Source organism: Choloepus didactylus, chromosome 10, assembly GCF_015220235.1.
Source record: "Choloepus didactylus isolate mChoDid1 chromosome 10, mChoDid1.pri, whole genome shotgun sequence".
Lineage (NCBI taxonomy): Eukaryota > Metazoa > Chordata > Mammalia > Pilosa > Megalonychidae > Choloepus > Choloepus didactylus.
The window spans coordinates 109,613,097-109,635,048 of NC_051316.1; the positions used below are offsets into that span (position 1 = coordinate 109,613,097).

General features: G+C 45.6%; 1 protein-coding gene across 2 annotated transcripts; it reads right to left on the minus strand.

Annotated features, from left to right (window-relative positions):
- Positions 1-130: 130 nt before the first annotated feature.
- On the minus strand, positions 131-17,805 carry BSPRY (B-box and SPRY domain containing). Of its 2 annotated transcripts, none has more exons than XM_037798327.1 (6): positions 17,517-17,805; positions 14,853-14,951; positions 7,374-7,604; positions 6,223-6,245; positions 2,777-2,901; positions 131-1,554 (listed from the first exon to the last, which is right to left on the minus strand). In XM_037798327.1, exons 1-6 carry the CDS (start codon positions 17,721-17,723, stop codon positions 1,028-1,030), a joined length of 1,212 nt encoding a protein of 403 aa, XP_037654255.1. In that variant the 5' UTR covers positions 17,724-17,805; the 3' UTR covers positions 131-1,027. The 2 variants fall into 2 exon arrangements, with proteins under 2 accessions (XP_037654255.1, XP_037654254.1); XM_037798326.1 differs by having other exon boundaries at positions 6,223-6,248.
- Positions 17,806-21,952: the final 4,147 nt, after the last annotated feature.

The following is a 21,952-nucleotide window of genomic DNA, read 5'->3' on the forward strand; positions in this document are numbered from 1 at the left end:
TTGTTTCTGTGAATGTGAATGAGGGTGAGAATATCTGTTACCCCTCTAAGGTCTGAGCTGGGACTTGGGGATGAAGGCTGGGGCCAGCATACAGTCTATGTCCAATTACCAACAAAGAACATGGAAGAAATTTTTAAATCCTTGAAAACCTTTAATAATACACGTGTCCCTGAAGGCTGGCCCTTGCTCTCCCTCAGCTCTTTCTGTCTGGAAGCCCTCACACCCCAGGTCTCCACTTTAAGTCAGAGGGGCCACCAGGTAGAAGTAGGTGTGGGGAAAAAGTTCATCCCCATCACCACCTAGAGCTCAGGTGCCAGGTCTGAGACAGTGGCAGATGGCTGTGTTGCAATCAGGTTACCTGGAAATATGATCCCCTCTTTGGAAGGACTGGGCCACTCCTGGGGCTGAGGGGTGGGTGGTCACACAGCCCCCAGGCCAGAGTCCTCTGGCCAGGAACAGCCTGGCAGGAGCTCTAAATCCCTGCTAGTTTTCCCTTATGTGCTAGAAAAATATTACAGTATTTCCTCTACGTGCCATGTCATGTAAAAAACAGAGAAGCACTGAACCAAGGGGATGAAGGGGCTTCAGCCACAGGATTTTCTGCCAGAGAAACCCTTCTATACACTCAAAGCTGGGGACGGGGGCTGACAGGTAGTGCTTCTCCAGAAGTTGCCTGCCTACTCAATTCATCCACTCCCTCACCAAACACTGATGGCACACTCACTAGGTACCAGGCACCAGGCTGGGTGCCAGATATCAAGTAGTGAACAAGACACCCTCACGGACAGATGCAGGGTGGATACGGGACACTGAAGCCCAGGGAGTAGCAGCTTACCTACAGATTCCCAGCAGTTAAGGGTTACACCCAGATCTGAAATGGAGGTCCACTCTCTACCCTCAAAACTGCCCACTGGGAATGGACCCTGTTTGCCTTACAAAGGCCACACGTGTTTGGAAAAAGGACACTGGGTAGAAACATGATCTGAGGGTGGCGGGGAGGCGGGCCAGGCCCCGCTGTGGCCCAGGGTCAGTGGACGATGGAAATGGTTTGGTCAGCCACAGCAAAGACTGGGAAAAGGGGCCCCGGGAATGGGGCGCGGTGGATGTGGAGCACTGTGCCCGAGGCCGGGTCATAGAACAGCAGCTCTTGTGCCTGCAAGTCCACCAGCACGCCCAGCCGGTCTGGGCAACGCAGCAGCCCCAGGGGCTCGTGCTGCCCGGCATGCGAGAAACAGAAGTCCCGGTCGTAGCGGGAGAAGACCCAGGAGAAGGCGTTGTGGCCCAGGCGGGAGTCACTGCCGGAGCCCTTGCGGGGCAGCTGGCCTGAGGCCACGCCCACCTTATAGGCACAACTGTTCTGGACGTTCACCACCCAGGCGTGCAGCCCGGGCTGCAAGGAGGTGGTGGCCAGGGCATTGGGCCAGTGGTCAAAGCGCTCTGGGCCATCTGTGCAGGACTTGGACTTCTTGGTGCTGAAAGTCAGGGTCCTTCGATCGTCTGACACTTGCAGGAAGGGGCTGACAGTCCTTTCGTCGATCCGCACGTCCTCCACACCTGCCAGAGAGAATTTGAGTTGTCCAGGGCCCACTCCCAGTGGACAGCTAACCTAACCTGGTCCTGCCAGGTAGCAAAGGGCTCCCTCTCCACTCACTGGCCGTGTGACCTCAAACAAGCCATCCGCTCTCTCTGAGCCTCAGTTTCCTCATCTGTAAGATGGGATCAAATAAGACTTATCGCAGGGTGGTAGTGAGGCTAGAAGAGATGATGCATGTGAAGAGCCTAGCATGTAATAAGTGTTCAGTGAAGTGTGGCAATGATACAGCAGTTATTATTAGTCCAAGACTCCATCTGCAAACGCTGACAGAAAGAAGGCCCAGAGAAAGGAAGCAGGTTGTCCAAGATCACACACAAAGATGGTAGCAGGGTCAAAATGGAGACCCAGCATTTTGTTCCAACATCTCTGCGGTGCCCAGAATAGGTGTCAGGCTTGTCCTAGGGACAGATTAGGAAGCACTGATACACTATTTTGAAAAACTAACTAGATGGACTGCTGGTAAATCAGGCACTATCTGATATCAGATTCTAGAGTAAAGAGGCTATACCTTGTACCAAATTTTTAAGGATCATATGGCAGGGTTGGGGAGGGTGGATAAAATTAAAGAAAAATTCAATCCATTAACTTAACCTTTCTGTGACTGAGCAAAGACTGCCACTGGAACTGTGGAAGCTTCCATCCAGCTTGGGGGAAGCCTGCTTTGAGAATCCCTCTGCTGAGTGGGAATTCCTGGAGGCAGGAAACCTTGCCTCGTTCACCTCTGTGGCCCCTGCACACAGCACCGGGCCAGACCCACAGTGGGCCTGAGTCAGTGGTAAGTGAACAGGCAAGGCACATCCAGGCAGCTTAATTCCCAGTCCAGATGTTCTCCAGTTGGCTGCCACTTATATCTTCATAAAGAGCTACTGGAATTTTCTATAAAATAATACCAAGCTGCCCCACACATAGAAGGGGGGTCTGATTTACAGGAAGGAATCAGATTTCTCCTAGACCCAACCAGAGAGCATGTGGGTCTGGAAATGAGAAAGACCTCGTCCAGCTGCCTCAGCTCCTTCCAGAGCCCTTGCCCCACTGGCCAGCCAGTGTCCAGCATTCACTGATTGCTTATGCTACCATGCCATAAGCACAGGCCCCTGCTGGGACCCGGCAGCAAATCCCAGACAGACAGACAGACGAAAGCCCAGTGGCTCCTCGTGGTGGTGGGCTCTGGCAGCTCCTCACCTGTGAGGGACCCGAGAACCGCCGTCGCCCAGAGCTGAGTCAAGAGTGGACTCCAAGTACACTTCTCACTGAAGTTTAACTTCTCCGACTCCTGGGGATCCAAAATGCTTTCTGCTTGCTCGGTCCTAATGTAGGGAATAAACAGAGATGGCAATTCAGGAAGGTTCTGGAAATGTATCTGGATCAACATAGGGTGAGAGGATGGGGATACAAGTAAAATCCTCCTCCCTCCAGCGTGACACCCGGATTGGCAGCCAGGCCCCACAGCAGGGGCCCCTAAAGGGGGCTGGAGCCAAAATGGTAAAGCACACATTCCCCTTGTGCTCCCCACCCCTGGGAGCCTTAATTCCAGCAAGACAGATTGGAATGATTTAGAGGAGGTGGGCACTTGAAGCAAATACCAGAGCTTAGTGTCAGTCTGCTCTGCGGAGCAAGCGACTTGCCAGTGTCTCACTAAGTTGACCGCAGAGCTGGGATTCAGATCTAGGCCTTCTGAACCCCATGTGGTGGTCTTTCCACTCTACCATCCTGTCTGAAAATTCTCTCCCCTTCCTCACAAACCTACTACAGCCATGTTTCCCTTGTTTGGCCTGAAGGTACAGCCACTCCTCTTCTCTTAAAATGCAACCACCTCTTGAGAGAGGCCACACAGGAGCGAACAACCAGTCACCACCCCAACCATAAATTAGTCATAGCACTTTGCTCCGAATAACAGCCTCTCCTCAGTTCACAGTGGGCCCTGGGAGGGGAGAATTGCCAATGATCGAGCAGCCAGGCTCTTGGCCCACTGTTTGCTATGCGGAGTCTTACCTAATCTTTATGACAACTTGGGAGGTAGATGTTATGCCATTTGACAGAAGAGAAAACCGAGTCAGAGAAGACACTCAGTTAGAAACGGGAGCTGGGATTCAAGTCCTGTCTCTATGCAAAAAGAGAACAAACCCAGGCTGGAACCCAGGCACCATTCCATATAATTTTGTCCTTAACCTGAGGTGAAATCTTTATGAGGTGTAGGGCAAAGAGGGATTTGCCACAGGGCTTTGCAGACCTCTGAAGTGGATTCTGAGGAAGAATCTTCCCCACCATCTCTGATCCAGAAAGATGGCTCTGAGCTCAGGCAGCAGTACTGAGAGCACAAACCATCTGTCCCCAAATCTCAGGACTTTGCCCATAAAAGGAGGGGGGGCAAAGAAGGTAGGGCATGTTCTCTGATGGAGGCAAGCTCTTTGCAAGACCAACGCTGAGGATCCTGGCTCGGGAGGAAAGAGGTGAGCGGGGTCCGGGAATGCTGAGAGCAGGCTCTGGTAACAAAGGCTTTTTGTGGTCAGGACAAGAAACAATCTGTTCCCCCTTCTCAAAGCACTGAGGCTTGGCTCTGGAGGAGCCTATCAGGCAGGGAGGAAAGAGGAGCCAATGTCAGCAGGGCTAAGCTGTCATCCCAGGGCAAATCTGAGACCCATTGCAGGCACTAGTGTCTCCAGAGAACCAGCTGCTCCAGCCACCCCATGGTACCAAACAGAAAACTCGTGGCGAGAGAACTGGGCCTTGGAAACAGCAGGGCCCTGGCTGGGACAAGAATGCCCCGTCTGTGCTTGAGGTCCTCTCTCCTGTCAGGCCAGAGCTGAGCCCAGTCGTGGATGTGGAAACAACACAAGAGTCAACAGAGGCATTTCTAGGCTGGACGAGTGAGGCCCTAACAAGGAGCCTGACAATGAAAGTGGTTAAAAAAGGGAAATTGTATGTTGTCTATGTGTGTGTGTATATATATATAAAACACAATATTTTTACCACAATAAAATTTTAAAAACCCATAGAACTGTACAACACAGAGTGAACCCTAATGCAAACCATAGACTAGTTAATAATGTAATTATAGTAATATTGATTCGTTGATTATAAAAAAGGTACCACACTAATACAAAATTTTAATAGCAGGGAAAACGGGGTGGGGGGGGTGGACATAGGAACTCTATTTTCTGCATGATTTTTCTGTAAACCTGGAACTGCTCTAATAAAAAAATATTAAAAACAAAAAAAAGGAGCTTGATAACTTTTGAACAGAGTACTTTGAGACATATACCTTCAGCCTAAGGGCACAAAAAAACTGGGCAAACTAATCTTGACCTCAACTAGTGGGTTGGTTAGTAGTAGTACAGGATGTACCTTATGAGGTATTCCTGCCAAAACCACACCACCAGAATGTAATCACAAAGTAACATCAAATAAACCCAAATGGAGGAACATTCTATAAAACAACTGGCCAAGACTCTTTAAAAAAGCCAAGAAACAATTACAGATTAAACGATGGATCAGGGGAAAAAGTACTATTCCGAGCATTCTGGGCACGACTGGCAACATTTGAATATGGAATGTATATTAGATTGGTGCTAAATTTCCTGAATTGAATAATTTTACTCTGGTTATATTTAAGAGAAGGTCTTTGTTCTTAGGAGATCCATGCTAAAATATTTAGGGATGAAAGGTCATGATTTCTGCAACTTATCCTCAAATACTTCAGAAGAAAATTAGCTTTATATATATATATATATATATACACGCACACTAATATATACATGTTCTGTTAAATCTAATACGTGTTGGTGATCTGTTAAACTGATCACCTCTATGGAAAAGGATTGGGAAGGAGTGATGGAGACATTTTTTATTTTAAATGGTTTTGTATGGGTAGAATTTTGTCTCTCTTGCTATTGAAACTTAAATATGAAAATGAATATTATACTTGAAAGTGGTTAAAATGGGAACTGTTATGTTGTGTATGTTACCACAATAAAAATTAAAAATAAAAAAAAGTAAGAAGAATGGACTGTGCTCCCCAGGTACAGCTCTAAAATCTCACATAGGAGGCTCAAGAATTTTATGTTGCCTGGCAAATTGCATCTTCTTGGCCAGTTCCTCCATCCCTTGGCTCTCAGCTCTGTGAAAGTCTTCTATTTTGCATAACTAAAAATGCAAATTGGGTGGTAATGCAGATTTAAGTTTCAAAGATTCATTCATCAGAGAAAGGAGCAGTGAGGTAGAGGTAACAGTACCAGGGCAGACATCAGAAAGTTTGGGTCCAAGCTCTGGGGCTTAGGCAAATTCCTTTCCCTCTTTGAGTCTCAGCATCCTCATATGTAAATGGAGGTGAGTAAAGCTTTCCAACAAACAGGGTGACTTCTAATGCTTGAGAAGGCCTGTGACAAGCCTCCAACAAGCTTTTATAAATGTAACAAGCATTTATTTCTCTGCCCTGCCATGTGGGCAGTTCTCCACGCTAGGGCCAGGCACTACCCTGTCCACCAACTCGGGCTCTAGTGCGGTCACTCAAGTGCACACTCAAGTGCTCTCCTCCCAGGAACCAGGGGACCTCAATGCAGTGGTGTGGGCAGAAGCATCAGGGCCCAGTTCTCCATGACAGCCCAAGCAAATCATGGGGCCATACTCACCTCTCAGAAATCTCCTGCTCCTTCTGCTGTGGGGAAAGAAAACAACATCAGGCTTGGCACCAGAAACCCAGCAGGGAGTCAAGACTTGAACACATTTATTAGCATGGAGAGCTCTCATGTGGACATAAGTTCTAGAACAATCCTCCTTCTTTAAGGCCCAGAGCAAAGCTTTATAGGTTGGTTGGTCATCACACATCTCCTTCATAACCCATTCAGAATGAACGTTCTACCCCTGTGCCCCATGGGGCATCCTGGGTGCCCCTCGACTACCACTCAGGACAATCACCCATCAGCCCAATAGCATCCTCCATGAAGACTGTCAGCTCCTAGACGGTAGGGACTCTTTCTGAATCATAAGTAGTGGCTGCCTCTGTGTTCTGGATGCAATGTGCTCTGTCCGTGGAAGCCATAGACTAAATGAAGGCACAATCTAGGACAGGTAATGGAACTGCCCTACTTGAAACTGCAGTGGGACAGTACAATTGTTCCACATTCTCATTCCTCAGCTTGCCATTTTTACTCAGATGTCACCCTGTCACCTCAAAATTGCAGGCATTTGCATATTTATATCAAATAATTGGAAAGGATACATACCAAAATGTTAATCATGGTCATTTCTGGGTTGTAGGATGAAGGACAAGCTTATTGTCATATTCAACCCCTTGTCAGCACCGCCAACCGCCATGTTCTGTGTGCTTCTGAACTGTCCCTACCTCCTCAGCTCCTTTAACATAGCAACTCATTTTGTCTAACATAGCTACTGTTTTTGTTTTTCAAGCATCAGCTTCTAAGTCACTTCCTCCAGGGAGCCTTCCCTGGTTGGAGGGATCCCCTAGTTCCCAGTGATTTACTCTAGCATAGCACATATCCTTCCATACCCTGTCAGTTGTGTATCCATCTCCTCCCTAAGGCTGACAGCTGCATCCTGAAACTCCACCTGATAGCACAGTGCCTAACACATAGTAGGTGCTCAGTTAAGCATTTGCTCAAAGAATATTGTTATCAGGCACAAAAATATCCATAAAATTTCATTCCACTGCTTCACCCCTGATCCAAATTCCCATCTCCACCCTCCTACCAATAAATCTTGGCGTTTTCAGACTTTGGGGAGTTTGGCCAACTGGTTGGGTCCCCACCCCTGCCAGACTTACAAGGAGCTGGAGGTCATCCAGATGGGTGAGCATGTCCACCAGGCTGGTGCGGATGGTGTCAAGCTTCTGCAGCGCCCCAGCCCAGTGCACACGCTGTGTCAGGATACTCTGGTGGGCCCGCTCTTCTTCCCCGTGCACCTGTTCCAGCAACCGCTGCTCCTCGCTCTCACACAGACTCCTCACCAGACTCAGCCGCTGGATGACCTGCTCCCGCGCTGCACTGGCCATGCTCTGTTAAGGGATGGAACAAGGAATCAGGTTCTGGCAAAGCTCCAGTTGGAAACAGGAGGGTTTGGGCTCAACTGCAAGGAGTGCTGACATTGGTTAAGGCCGTCTGCCACGGACCCAGTATGGGGAGTGACAGTGCTAAGCCATTTGCTTTGCCATCCCAGCCCTAAGACTTTTCAAATATGATGTAGGCTAAGGATATTTGAGATCCAGACATCCAGGCCATATTTCCTGGAGCCAGAATCACAGAATGGAAGAACTTGTCAGGGTTCAGAGATCAATGAGAATCACCTGCTTATTTCACAGTTGGGACTACCAAGGCGAAAGGACCAAGGTCACAAAATAATAAATTTTCAGGGCAGAAGATCCTAAAAAGGCATCCAGGTCAACAGTATCTGTACCACATGGTGGTCCAGCTGACATTTTGACCATGTCTGAAAACAGAAAGCTCCTTACTTCCTAAAACTGTCCATTCCAACCAGTGCCAGGGGAAGAATTCCTTATCTGCCACACTGGAGGGTTGAAGTCAATCTTTAATGAATGAAGGTAACGAATGCCTTCTTCTACTCCCTAGTATGGGGCCTGGCACACAGTAGGTACTAAAATATTTATTGAATGACAGAAGGGGAATGTTTTCCCTGACTTAGTAAAAAATCTCTTGGTAGCACTCACACAGCCAGTCGGCAGCAGAGCTGGGACTAGAACCCAGTTCTCTTGACTCCAGCCCAGAGCTCCTCCTCTACAACAGGTGCCACCTGGTAACCAATCCGTCCCAAAGGCAGCAGGTGCCTGAAGCATCTGTGCTTTCACCAGACAAAGGAGAGAGAGTAAAACTGCCTCCTTCATGCCAGAAAGTCAGGGACAGCCAGCAGCTTTAACTGCGCCCTCCCCTGAAAACCTGCTCTGTACAGTGCAGGGGACAATCATCCTTGTTTTACAGAAGAAACTGAGACCCCACAATTTCACCAGGGGGAGGAGAGAGTGGCTGGGTGAGTGACAAGTGAACCCAGGAGTTTAGAATCCAAGTGTATGAAGTTCTCAAGGCAACACAACAGAGTGGCTAAGAAATTAGGCTTTGGAAACAGTGTGCCTAGGTTTAAATCTTAGCTGTTCCACTTAATAGCTGTGGAATTCTGAGCATGTTACTTATCTTCCCAGTGCCTCAGTTTTCTAATCTGTAAAATGAGGGTAATAATAGTAGCTACTTCATAAAGTTATTGTTAGGATAAATAAGTTAATGCATATAAAGTAAATAGAACTAAGCCTGGCACATGATAAGTGTTGAACAACATTAGCTAGATTCTTCTTGCTTTCTCACCTTGATACTTTGCCCACAGGGGTGGGCCTCCACAGCTATGTTTGTATTGCCTGATTCTGAATCAGAAAGATGGTCCACCCAAAATGAACCTGACTCTCCTACCTAGAATATTCTTGTCGATTTCAACAAGTTTCTTGAGCCATTCCTAGAAAAGGATCACAGAGAAAAGAAAAAAACTTCCCTCTCCACAGATATGACAGAGCAGATAAACTAAAAACACTCCCAGAACAAAACACAGGGATGCTGAGAAAATAGTCCAAGCATCCTTTCAAAACTGGAACTGTTCTGGCAACTAAGTAAAGGAAATCCCCTGGGGTCCAAAAATAGAAAGGAAACTGAAAACCAGTGAAAGCAAAGCAACTGTTTCAACTACCCTTTTGGGGCTTCTGGTTTACCTTAGAATTTTCTATTCATCTAAAACTATCTTATAAAAATGAGAGCACAAGAAAGACATCCCCAAATAACAAAAAATGGAATATTTCCTATGAATAGGAAAAACATTTCCTATTCTATCTAGAATACTGAACAATTAACATGTAAGACCAGAGAGAAGTAAAACACTCTACAGTCCTTGCATTATTCAGAAGCACTAGAGAAGTCTGATTCATTTAGACATTATTAAGCATTCATGTTAAAAATGTAAGGAAACAAACAATAGACCTTAAGTAGAATGTATAACTATCAAACCAGTACAGGGGAAAAAAGGAGGAAAGGATTGATTAACTCAAGAGAAGGCAGGAAAGGAAGAAAATAGCATAGAAAAAGTGGACTAATATAAAACTCAAAAATAAATGATAGCTATAAATCCAAAGTACAGCAGCAATCCCAATAGTAATAAATGGGTTAAATTTTTAGTTAAAAGGTAAAGAATTGTCAAACTGGATTACAAAAAGGAAAATTTAAAAAACCAAAACCCAATTGTAAAATACACCTAAAACATAAGAACTAGAAGAGTTGAAAGTAAAAGAAAAAAAAGATATACCAGGAAAATATTTGCTCGTGTATGAATGAATAAAGGACAAAACAGACTTCAAGGCAAAAAGAATCCCTGGGTATAAAGAGTCACTATAAAAATGATAAAAGAAATGAGTTACCAATAATATATAACAAACCTAAGTACAATTGATACCATGCAGACTGCAAAGGCAAAGTTAGAAGTCAGTAAAATAATAACACAACAATAATAATTTAAAAATTAAAATGTGAAACCACAGATTTGGAGATTTTAAAACATACTTCTAATAACTCATAGTCAAAGAAGAAATCATAACAGAAATTTTAAAAATACTTACAACTGAAATGATAATAAAAATATTACATATCAAATCTGTGAGATGATCAATACCTGGAAGGAGATTTAAAGCTCTAAATGCTCACCTTGAGATAGAAGACCATAAATCAATCACCTATGCTCAATTCAGGAAGTTAGTAAACAACAGAGTCTATCCAAAGGACTTTACAGGAAAAAAACAATAACAATAACAGGAAATAATAACGAAATAGAAAACAAAGATACAAAAGAGAGGCTCAAGAATACTAAAAGCTGGTTCTCTGAAAAGACTAACAAAATAGACAAACCTTTGACCAAGGAAAGAGAGAAAATGCAAAATAAACAGGAGTAAAAGAGGGACATCTACTCGCAACAAAGATTTAAAAATAATAAGGCTTCGAATAACTTTATGTCAACACATTTAAAAAGAGACGAAATAGATAATTTTCCTGGAAAAGTCAACTCAAGAAAAAAGGAAAAAAAGGAATAATCTTATAACCATGGTGGAAAAAGAATCAATGGTTAAAAATCTACCAAGAAAAACACCACCAAGCCCAGACAGTTTTATAGGGAGTGTGACCAAACATTCAAGGAATAGATAATTCCAAATGTATACAAACAGTTCCAGTGAAAATGAAAGTCCTTTTTCCCCAACTCATTTACTAAATCTGACAAGAACTTCAAGAAATTCATAGGCTTATCTCACTGATGAGTAGCTGCAAAAATCCTAAAACCAGCCAAACAAAAACCCCTAAACTAAGATTAGCAATATAAATCTAAAAAGTCTGTATTACAATAATACAAGGGGGAAGAGAAGGTAGGTGTAGCTATAAAAGGATTCTCGTGATGTAACTGTTCTGTATCTTGACTGTGGTGGTAATCACACAAATCTACACGTGATAAAATTGCACAGAATTAAATACACAAACATAGGCACAAATGACTGCATATAAAACTAGTGAAATCTGAACAAGGTGGATTATAACAATGTCAATTCTCTGGCAATATGGTACTATAGATATGCAAGATGTTCCTTTGGGGGAAACTGGGTGAAGAATATATGGGATATTGCTATATTATTTCTTACAACTGCATGTGAATCTACAATTATCTCAAAATAAAAAGTTAAGTATATATATAATATGGTCAAGTTGGGTTGCTTTTTCCCAGAAATTCAAAGATGGTTTAGCTTTAGAAAATTTATTAATATATTGCCACATTAACAGACTTATGGAGAACAAAAACCTATCTATAAACTGAAAATCGCATCATTAAGAAACTACAGCAAATATAATAATAAATGGAAAGTAGAAGCAATCAGAAGAGAATTTCCAGAAGCTCTGACCACCATCTACCCACCTACTTGCACCTGTGCCCACGTGCTCTGCCTTCCCTGTTTTCATGCATGAATTGTCCATGCTTCTGCCTAAGGTCATCAACTTACCTACTAGATCCCATCCCCCTTTGCTATACTAAATCTCCCCTTGTGAGGACCCAGGATCCTAACTGCTTCTCCGCTACTGAGACACAGGCAGCAGCCTACATGGCCAGACAACTGCCCACCCTCTCACCAGCACCCCCGCCCCAGGAAAGCATTATAATTTCCCTCCCCCAATCACCGTTAGGAACCAAATCTCTCAGGAGAAACTCAGTTGTTAACAAACCTTTATAAACTACCCTCCACCCCTTGGGCACTCCTTTCTCTCTCTCCTCCCCCTCCCTTCCTCCATCTCTCTCTATCTGCAGAATGGTGGAACGCTGACTTCACTCTCCTGACCTGCCACCACTGGGATGTCTTCTGTTTTGTAAGTCCCTAATTAAACTCATGGGTAACTCTGTGCCAGGTGTGTTCTTTGGTTTTGGGGCTAATCTGGGTTGGAACACCCCTCTATCTAGCATCAATTTTCCCACTTTACTGAACCATTCCTATCAGCTTATTAACATACAGCAATTTCTCCCATCTTAAAAACAAACAAAAAATCCTCTTGATCCCATATCAACCTCTAGCTATCATCCCATTTCTCTATTACAGCAAAACTCCTTGAGAATTGCCTGTGCCAACTATCGCAAATTGCTCTTCTTCCATCCTCTCTGAAACACCCACTCCAATCAGGCTTCCACTCCTACCACCCTACAAAACTCGCTTTGAGATCTCCAGTGATGTGCATGTTATTAAATCCACTGATACGACCTCAGTCCTTACCTTACTTGATCTCTCAGCAGCATTTGATATCTTTGCTCTCTCCCACAAATTTGAAATCCGTTCTGCCTTTGGCATCCAGGAGACCACATGCTCTTAGGTATCTCTCTGCTCCTTCTTGGTCTCCTTTGCTGGTTCCTCCTATCTTCTCAGTAGCTAAATGGTGAAGTACCCAGTGTCCCAAGGCTCAGTCCTCAGACCCCTGCTCCTTCCTATCTATCTGCATGCACTTAGTGACCTCACTCTTTCCCAAGGCTTTCAATATCATTTATGTACTGGTGAATTCCCAATTTATATCTCCAGCCCAGCCTTCTCCCAATTATACATCCAATCACCTATTCAACATCTCCACTTAGACATCTAATAGGTATCTCAAACTTAACATGTCCACAACTGAACTCCTGATCTCCCACCCAGTCAACCATCCCTCTACTTCAGTAAATGGCTGCTCTATCCTTCCAGTTGCTCAAGCTAAAAATGTGAGTTAGCAGAATTATTCACAATAGCCAAAAAATGGAAACAACTCAAAATGTCCATAAACAGATGAATGGATAAACAGAATGTGGTATATACATACTAAGGAACATTTGGGGCCATAAAAATGAATAAAGTCCTGACACATGCTACAGCATGGAAAAACCTTGAAAACATTATGCTAAGTGTTATAAACCAGACACAAGAAGACAAATATTGTATGATGCCACTTATATGAACTCTCTAGAGTAAGCAAATTCATGGAGACAGAAAGTAAATTAGAAGTTACGAGGGACCAGGAGATGGGGGGATGGGAGTTATTGTTTAATGAGTCCAGAGCTTCAGTTTGGGGTGAGGAAAAAGTTTTGGTAATGGGTGGTGGTGACGGAGGCACAACATTATGAATGTAATTAATGCCACTGAATTGTATACTTATATTTCTTCCTTCAAAATATATGCACAATCCAACCACCTCTCACTATCTCTACCCTCACTCCGGTCCAAACCACTCTTATCTCCCACCTGGATTATTGCAGCAGCTTCCTAATTGGTGTCCCCATTTCTACCTTTGCTATCTACAGTCCATTCACAACATAGCAACCAGAATGCTCCCTTTTGCTCTTAAGTCATATCATCTTACTCCAATGCTCAAAAATTTCCAATGACTTCCTACCTCACCCTAAATAAAAGGCAAAGTCCCTACGCAGCCTTTGAAAATACTATCCAGCCCCCCCATGCCTTTCCTCTCTGCTGCCTTCTAACTTTTTTACTCTGCTCCAAATTCACAGGCCTCCTTGTTCCTCCTCAACATGCCAGCTACCCTCCCATCTTGGGGCTTTTGCCCTTGCTCTTCCCTCTTTCTGGAACACTCTTCCCCCCGATATGTGGTCCACTTCCTCATGATATCTGTGCAAAAACTGACCTCCTTAATGAGGCCATTCTTGGTCACCAAATATTTAACTGCAACCCCTGTCCTCAACATATCCTATCTCCCTTCTTGTTTTCTCTTTCTCCATATCATTTATTACCCTCTGACAGAGTATATACTTTCTTTGTTATTGTCCCTTTTCCCCTACTAGAATGTAGGCTTCACAAACATAGGAATGTTCGTGTTTTGTTCACTGCAGAATCCTTAGCACATAGAACAGTGCTGGGTACATGGTAGGTGCTCAGTAAGGATCTGCTGAATAAATGAATGGTGAAACACTGAAGTATTCCCTAAGAAGTCATGATTTGCTGTACTAGCTTCTACAACACTGTACTGAGGTCTGTTTTGCTTATGCTAGTACAACTTGGTTATGTTCCATACAATCAAAAGAAGCTTGACTAAGACAGTGCCAAGACTACTGATCATGGGATTACTGGGAAGGAGATGTGCATGAAGAACTTTACAGTCCCTGCCCCTGATGGGCATATTTGGGAGTAAAGGCATACCAGCAGCAATGAGTCGACTGAATAAAGGATCAGCAGTGGGAGGCAGTGGAAGGAACGCTGTCCTTAGACTTAGAAGACCCAGGTCATAGAACCAACTCTGTCAGGAGGTTATGGGACCTTGGACAAGTCAATCAACCTCTATGGGACCCATTTTCCCATCAGCAAACAGGGAGGTTACTGCTACCTCCTGCATAAGATTGTCTTCAGGAATTTTTTAATGTGTCTAGGTTACTTTATAATCTCAGGGCTGAGCACAAAATAATTAGGTGGTAGAGGGAAGCTACCCTTTCCAATCCCCTCCCCCAAGATACCCAAGAAAGTAGTCTTCTACCAGAGTCTTTGCATCCATTGTGGGACTGGGAACAAGCCCACTCTGCCCAGATGGTAAAATCAAGGCTCAGACAGATGGGAAATTATCTTCCCAGGCATCCAGCTTCCCTAGTAGCACAATGAGTCTGTGTGGGTGGGAAGGGACCCTAGATTGGTCCAAGCCCCTAAGACTGGGGTCTTTTCCTGGGAGGGGGCCCAAAGTAGAGGGGCACAGGGAGGAATTACCATGGCTCTCTGGTTCTTCCCCGGCAGGACCTCAGCCATGTACTTGCTGATGCCAGTACTCTGTATCTGCAGCCTCTCACACTGGTCCACAATCTTGTTCTGCAACACAAACAATACCCACAGTGTCTTGATCCCATGTTGATCTCCCATGCATATGTTTGTGGGCTTTTTTTTAATGCATTTTTTATTGTGAACTTTAACATATATACATAAGGTGATAACTTTTGAAGTACAATTTAACATGTAGAGAGCAAATTTCAAAGAAACTCATGGGTCACAATTCCACAACTTCAGCTATTTCCATTATTGTAAAATATAACATACATACAGAAAGGTGTTAACTTTCAATGTACAGCCCAGCAAGCAATTATATAGGTAATTTCAAAAAAAGTTATGGTTATAGTTTCAGTTTCAGTTCTTTCCTTATTATGCAATTTAGGGTATATGTTTTACTATGTTTATTTATGTCTATATGCGTATGTTAATAAACATATACATATGTTTATTCACTCTGTTATAATGATTTTTTTCTTTCTACCCTACACCCTGCTTTTCCACTCTTTTCTCCAGGTAAGAGCTGGAGCCCTTCCAAGCAGCAACCCTTCCCCTATTTCCCCTAAGACCTTTGGGCCAATTCCATCTGCCAAAAGGCAACCCAGCTACCTCTTCAGGAAGCCCTCATAAATTCTTCCTCCCACAAGTAGGAGTGGGTCTTACACTTCACAGGTCCAAATAAAAAATTATGGAATTGAACTGCTTCATGGGAACAGAGTTTCTATTTGGGGTGATGGAAAAGTTGAAAAGTTTTCGTAACAGATGGTGGTGATGATGGCACAATATTGTGTATGTAATTAATGCTACTGAATTGTACACTTCAAAAAATGGTTAAAATGGATATTTTTGTGTTATATATATGTTACCACGATAAAAATAGAAAACAAACAAGTCATAGAATTGAATTGACTGGGAAGAAGCTGTGATCACCACACACCAAGGGACTGAGGGAACAAGAATAGCTTTTGAAAAGCTATTTGGCAGGAATGTAGAAGGTTAGAAAGGAGTTGTACTGGTGGTGTTTTGCCCAGTTCAGTCACAATTTTGCCCTGGGGCGAAATTTCTTTGCTTGCTGGAGAGATTAAGGAGACAATGTGCAAAAGACATATCTACTCAAAATTGGGGGGAGAGAGGGCAAGGTGTACTTCCCTTCTGGCAGGAGTGGGACCTCAGGAGGATCTGGGGAAGGCGCCTGGGGGACAAAGTACATTCCTAAAACAGGCACCAGGCCTGCTACCCTATCTCTTCAGTCACTCAGCTCCAACCCTGACAGCAACTTTTTAAAAAGGATTTAATGAAATTCTCACTCCCATTAGCATCCCTTTCTCCCTCCAGCCATGGAAGGGCCACTTCCTCTTGCCTAATCAATGACTATCCAGGTCCAGACCCTAAACATTAGGAACCTTGGGGGAGTCACTGCCCTGTCCTGGGCCTCAGTTTCCTCATCTGTAACACTTTGGGCTTGGATGGAATGAGATGGTATTTAAGTGCTTTGGAGTTCGCAAAGTGTCTATCCATTAGGCAAGTTTATCATCACCACTGTTGCTGATAGTGGTGGTGACAGCTAGGACCAACAAGGAGTTTTGGGTGTCCTGAAAGACTGAATCCCTCCCCAGCCCCAGCAACCTGTAAAGTGTGTTTATTGCAATCCACTTTAGGTAGATGAATGCCAGAGAGGGACTGGGTGAACCAATCTGTTCAATCAGATTGCAAGGAAATCCCCAGGGGCCCCGGCTAGGCTGGAAGGAGGGAGGGAGAGAGGGCGGGGCTCTCCTGAGCGCCTCTCCAACCTCAGCAGCCCAGGGGAGCGGTGGCCGTGGGAAGGTCACTAGCCTGGAGCCAAGCTGGAAGTGGAGGTGAGGAGAAACCCTGGGGGAAGAGCTTCATCAGGAACCTGCTGCTATCCTCCCCTCCCCATCTAGAGCCTCTCCGCCAACTCCCACCCCGACTCCCCGTTTATCCAGGCGAAACCAGCTTGAAGTTCAGTCAAAGTCAATTCTGAAAGGAAGAAGAAATCACCTCACCAGTAAACCTGAAGGGAGGAGGGAGCAAGGAGGGAGGAGAGAGCGGGGAGAGGCTTTGAGCTGAGGGGCTGTGAGGTGCAGGGGCTGGGTTTGGCCTGAGTCAGCTTCCACTGGGCGGGAGCTGGGGCATACCTCGCCCAGAAGACCTAGGGCAACGAAGCCTCTATTGCCCAAGGTCCCAAGAAGTCCGGGGCTGACTTCCAGCTTCCGCGAGCGCCCCCAGCAGCTCAAGGGAAGAGTTTTTTATGTGGCAGGCACGATGGCCAGGCAGCATTTACCCATTATCTTAATTATACCTCACAACAACTCTAGTAAATATTGCTATGATTACACCCAAACTAGAGGAAGACACAGCGGCTGCGAGTTTTACGTGACTCACGCGGAGGATGGGGGGAGGTGGGATTCGAACTCAGGACTGCATTACTCCAGGGGCGATACCCTGAACCTTCTCGTTCCGCAGCCAATACCAACCACCCTGGTGCCCGGGCCTCTGGACCTGCCGCCCGGTCCGCGGGGCCCGCAGACTCTTCGGCCCCCTCCGTCGGCGCCCGGCCCCCTCCGCCTTCCGGTACCCGCCCCCATTTACCCGCAGCTCCTCGGCGCGCTCCTCCGCCCGGCGGATGCGGTGCCCCCGGCAGCGGCCGCTCAGTCCCGCGCACGCGGCGCACACGAGCCGCCGCTCGGAGCAGCAGAACCAGTGCAGCGGCTGGCCGTGATCCGGGCAGAGCAGCCCCGGCCCGGGTCCCAGCCAGGGTCCCAGCCCGGGTCCCAGCCCGGCGCCCTCCGCGGTCATGGCCGAGCGCCCAGGGCCTCGCGCTCCACCTGTCGCAGGTGGCTCCTGGGCGGGGCCTCCCTGGGCCGCCCCCGGGCTCCGCCCGGCGCCCCCACGCGCAGGGGCGCTGTCTTGCTTCCGCCCAGCGCTCCTCCGCCCTGTGGGCGCGGGCCCCGCATTCCCCACCCCCGCCCCGGTCTAGATCCTGCCCGCCTCAGCCTTTCGGCCCTCTGCGGCCTTTTGAATTCTCTGCTGAGTTAAATCGCATTGTACCATGTTTTTCTGACAAATGCCAAAGATTATTAATGGTGACCGTAAGACGCTTTATTGAGCACTTACTAAGTGTGAGGCTTTTGCTGAGCTCTTTACAGGCATTCTATCATTTTATTCCTCACAACACCCTTTAAAAAATGTTATTGTAACGTACGTTATAACAAAAAATTTTGCCGTTTTAGCCATTTTTAAATGTACAATTTAGTGGCATTGATTACATTTACACTGTTGTACAACCATCACCTCTATTCATTACGGAAACTTTTTCACTCGCCAAAACATCCCTGGGATTCATGTCCTACGTAGAGGGGAAGGCAGTGAGTTCACCTGCTGCATGGCCCAAGAGGGAGAGAAAGAGAGAGGGGGAGGGGGAGAGAGACACTACATAGGAGCAACAAAGAGTCTCTCTGGGGGAGACTCTTAGGCACACTTTTAAGTAGGCTTAGGCTCTCCTTTGAAGTAACAAGCTTTTTGAGGGCAAGCCCGAAGATCGAGGGCACATCCTACCAAATTGTTAGTCCTTAAAGTTTGTGAGAACATCAGTAATAACCCAGGTAGGGAAGTCCAACATTTCTGCATTTTTCCCCAGCTCCTCATGGGGGCCCTGTCCTTGTAACCTCTAATTTACTCTGTCTCTATGGATTTGCTTATTGAAGATATTTCATGTAAGTAGAATCATACAGTATTTGTCCATTCATGTCTGGCTTATTTCATTTAGCATGTTTTCAAGATTTGTCCCTGTTGTAGCATCAGAACTCAGAAGTTCATTCCTTTAATGGCTGAATAATATTCTGCTGCAAGCTTATACTACATCTTTTTAATTTTTTTAATTGATGTAGTTGTAGGTTTACAGAAAAAGCATGCAGAAAGCACAGAGCTCCCGTATTACCCCCCACAAACAAAGAGATTTTCCTATTATTAACTCTTTGCATTAGTGTGTGATACTTGTGTTATAATTGATGTGAATTGTGTGAGGTTCTTTGACAAGGGGTTGTGCAGCGTTCTTAGCATAAAAAGCTTTGCAGTGCGACCCAGTGGGAGAGTGGAGGCCTCTCAGGGGCATTGGCCTTCTTTCTGGAGTACAGGTGGAAAGAAGCCTCTGTAATTAGATACCACACTGTGGTTTGACGTTTTTTGAGTTCTAAGGGCCAGGGGTGAGGGGAAGGTGGGGGGTGGGTGTGGAACTCAAACCTCAGGGTAAAAAAGATAAGAGAAGGAGGTGCTCTCTTCCTGAAGGCTGAAGAGAAAAGGGGGTGGGGCGGGGAGAAGGAGAAGGGGTTAAGGTCCTTGGGATGGACTGGGCCCCTTCCTTGGGTGTGGCCGTGGAGCAGTCAGGGACCCAAGGAGGGAGGATGACGTCTGGAAAGCAGCTGCAATATCCCCGGAAGTGGTTCCAGGCAGACGGACAGGCACATGCAAAGGCTAAGATGGGAGTGGATTTACTTTTTATAATATTGGGATCATTGGTCCCATTCTGCAGGGACTAGAGAGCCATTCCTTGCCTCAGGCCCTGCATAACACTTCTCCAGGTGGGACCCAGTGGCTCTCAAGCTTTTAGGGCCTCAGAATCACCCCAGGGGCGGAGCTTGTAAACTTGCAGACTCTCAGATAAGAGTCTCATTTTCTGAGTCTGGGGTGGAACCAGGAATCTGCATTTGTAATGGTCCTTGGGTGACCAGGATGCAAATGAGCCAATCCTCTGCTTCTAGAAACACTGCCCTAAGATAGTGTTTTCAGACCACAAGTGAGGACCCATTAGTAGATGATAAAATTAATTCTAAGGATAGAGACCAGCATCTAGGAAAAAAAGGAAGGAGAGAAGGGAAGGAAGGAGAGAGGGAGGAAGAAAAGAAAGCATTGCTCATATTAAGAGTTTTTTGTTGTTTTGGTTACAGATATATGTATATGTGTGAGCTGTGGGAGTTGAATATGCTGAGGGTCATGGTCAACAACCTTTGAAAGCTATTGCCACCTTGGGGGTGGGGGTGAGGGTTGTACTTGAACTTTAGGGCTTGCCTAGGCAGTACACCCTGAGCCAGGACAGAGAAATGGACAATAGACACCTTTGTTACATTTTAGTCATTCAACAAATTTATTGAGCACCTGCTATGTGCCAGACCCTATTCAAGACACTGGGGATGCAATAGTCAAGAAGAACAAAGTCTGCTCTCGGAGACAAATGAAATAAAGAAATATGTAATATAATGTCAGTAGTGATAAGAGTTATAAAAAGACTCCTGCATTATGGGAAAGAGATTCTGGTCTAGGATCTAGAAAATGTGGTTTGGGGAAGTTACCCAGAGGAGAGGGTGGCAATGGACCCTCACCCTGGATAAAGACAGCAAGGGAGCCAGGAGAATATCTGGGGAAGTGCAGAGCTTCTTTCTTTTCTTTCCATGAACTGAACTATCCATTTCCCTTGCCAAAGAGCCTCACACAATTCACATTCTCAAATGATGCCACAAGTGTATTTACAAATCCTCACACACATAATAAAACATTTATTAGCCCATTCTGTATGCCATAGGAGGGAGAGTATTTATTTTTATAAAATTGGGATATATCTCTACATCCTGTTCTGTAACTTGCTTTTTCACTGGCCCATTTACATTTAGTTTTTGACCTTTAAAAACAAAAATGAATGATTATTTTAAGAAAACCCTATTGGAAGTAAATATTTTGGAAAGTCTTTTTGAAATGACCTTTCCTCCCAGGACTTTGCTTTCCCACAGGCCTGCTTCTCACCTGCAGTCCCAGCCTTCCTGCTTCCCCCATGGAGCCCTGTCCTGGGGCCCCGCTCTGTCCCCATTTCTCATTCCTTTTCAGACCACGGTTGTCTCCGGTGTCAGAACTGGAAGTCATCTGACTGGGGGGTGCACAGTTTCCAGGAGCAGCAGTAAGACTATCAATGTGGTGGCTTTTTTCCCTCCCGTGTCGTTTTCACAGCATGGCCGGCGTCGTCTGTCACCTTTGACAGGGACTTGGCAGCCTGCCGATGCCGAGAACCACAGACCACAAGGGTCCCGTGGCTTGAAGTCAGGCCTCAAGGCTGCAGTCCTTCCTCCTTGGGCCAGACCAGACCAGATGAGACCAGATCTCCTCTCCAGAGGGCCCTCAGGACCAGCTCATGGCACAGCAGGGGCAGCAGCCAACTGGGCACACCCAGGAGAGAACAGCCAACTCAGGCAATTATAAGCCAAGAACTAGGATTTCATTTCCATAAGGAAGAGTTGACAGCACTGCTCGTGTTTGGCTGAGGGGAGGAGAGGTGGTAGGGGAATAGGGATGGGGAGGGGTGTATGTGAAATTCTGTTGTTTATGCACATAGCATTCTATCTTTTGTCCTAATTTCCACCCATGACGGTCTTCCCTTTTCCTTCTTTATTTTAAAATACTCAGTGAGCATCTACTTATTATGTGCTAGACCTGTGCTATCCAGTACAATAGCCACTAATACATGAGTCTACTTAAAGTTAAATTAATTAAAATGAAATAACATTAAAAATTCATCTGCCCTGTATTGGACAGGGTAGATGTAGAACATTCCATCATAGCAGGAAGTTCTATTGCACAGAGGCTGTGCTAGACACTGAGTTAGCAATACCAGTGTAAATAAGACTCAGACTGCCCTCATGGAGCTCACAGTCAAGTGAAACAGACAAGTAAAGAAAACATTATGCTATGTTGGGGAAGTCCAGGAGCTTTGGAAGCACAGAGGAAGGCAGCTAACCTAGTCCAGAAGAGACTTGGAGGAAGAGAGGGAGATGGTCTGTAAGCTGAGGGTAATAGTTAGCTTGACAAAGGTGGGTGAGAGGATGTAGGAGAGATGCTTTGGGCAGAGGGAACAACATATACAAGGATCCAAAGGTGACAGCTAGTACAATGAGCTAGCAAGCTGCAGGTACTTTAGACCATTGAAGCATATGGTGTGGGTGGCAGAGGTGAAGGTGAGGCTAAAGAGGTGTACTGGGCCTTGT

Excerpts from the sequence above, each read along its gene's own strand:
- BSPRY (XM_037798326.1), bottom strand. The coding sequence starts at position 17,723 with ATGACCGCGGAGGGCGCCGGGCTGGGACCCGGGCTGGGACCCTGGCTG. Across the intron at positions 6,249-7,373 it reads TGGATGACCTCCAGCTCCTT|CAGAAGGAGCAGGAGATTTC; the intron begins GTAAGTCTGGCA and ends CTTTCCCCACAG. Across the intron at positions 2,902-6,222 it reads GAGCAGGAGATTTCTGAGAG|GACCGAGCAAGCAGAAAGCA; the intron begins GTGAGTATGGCC and ends TCCCTACATTAG.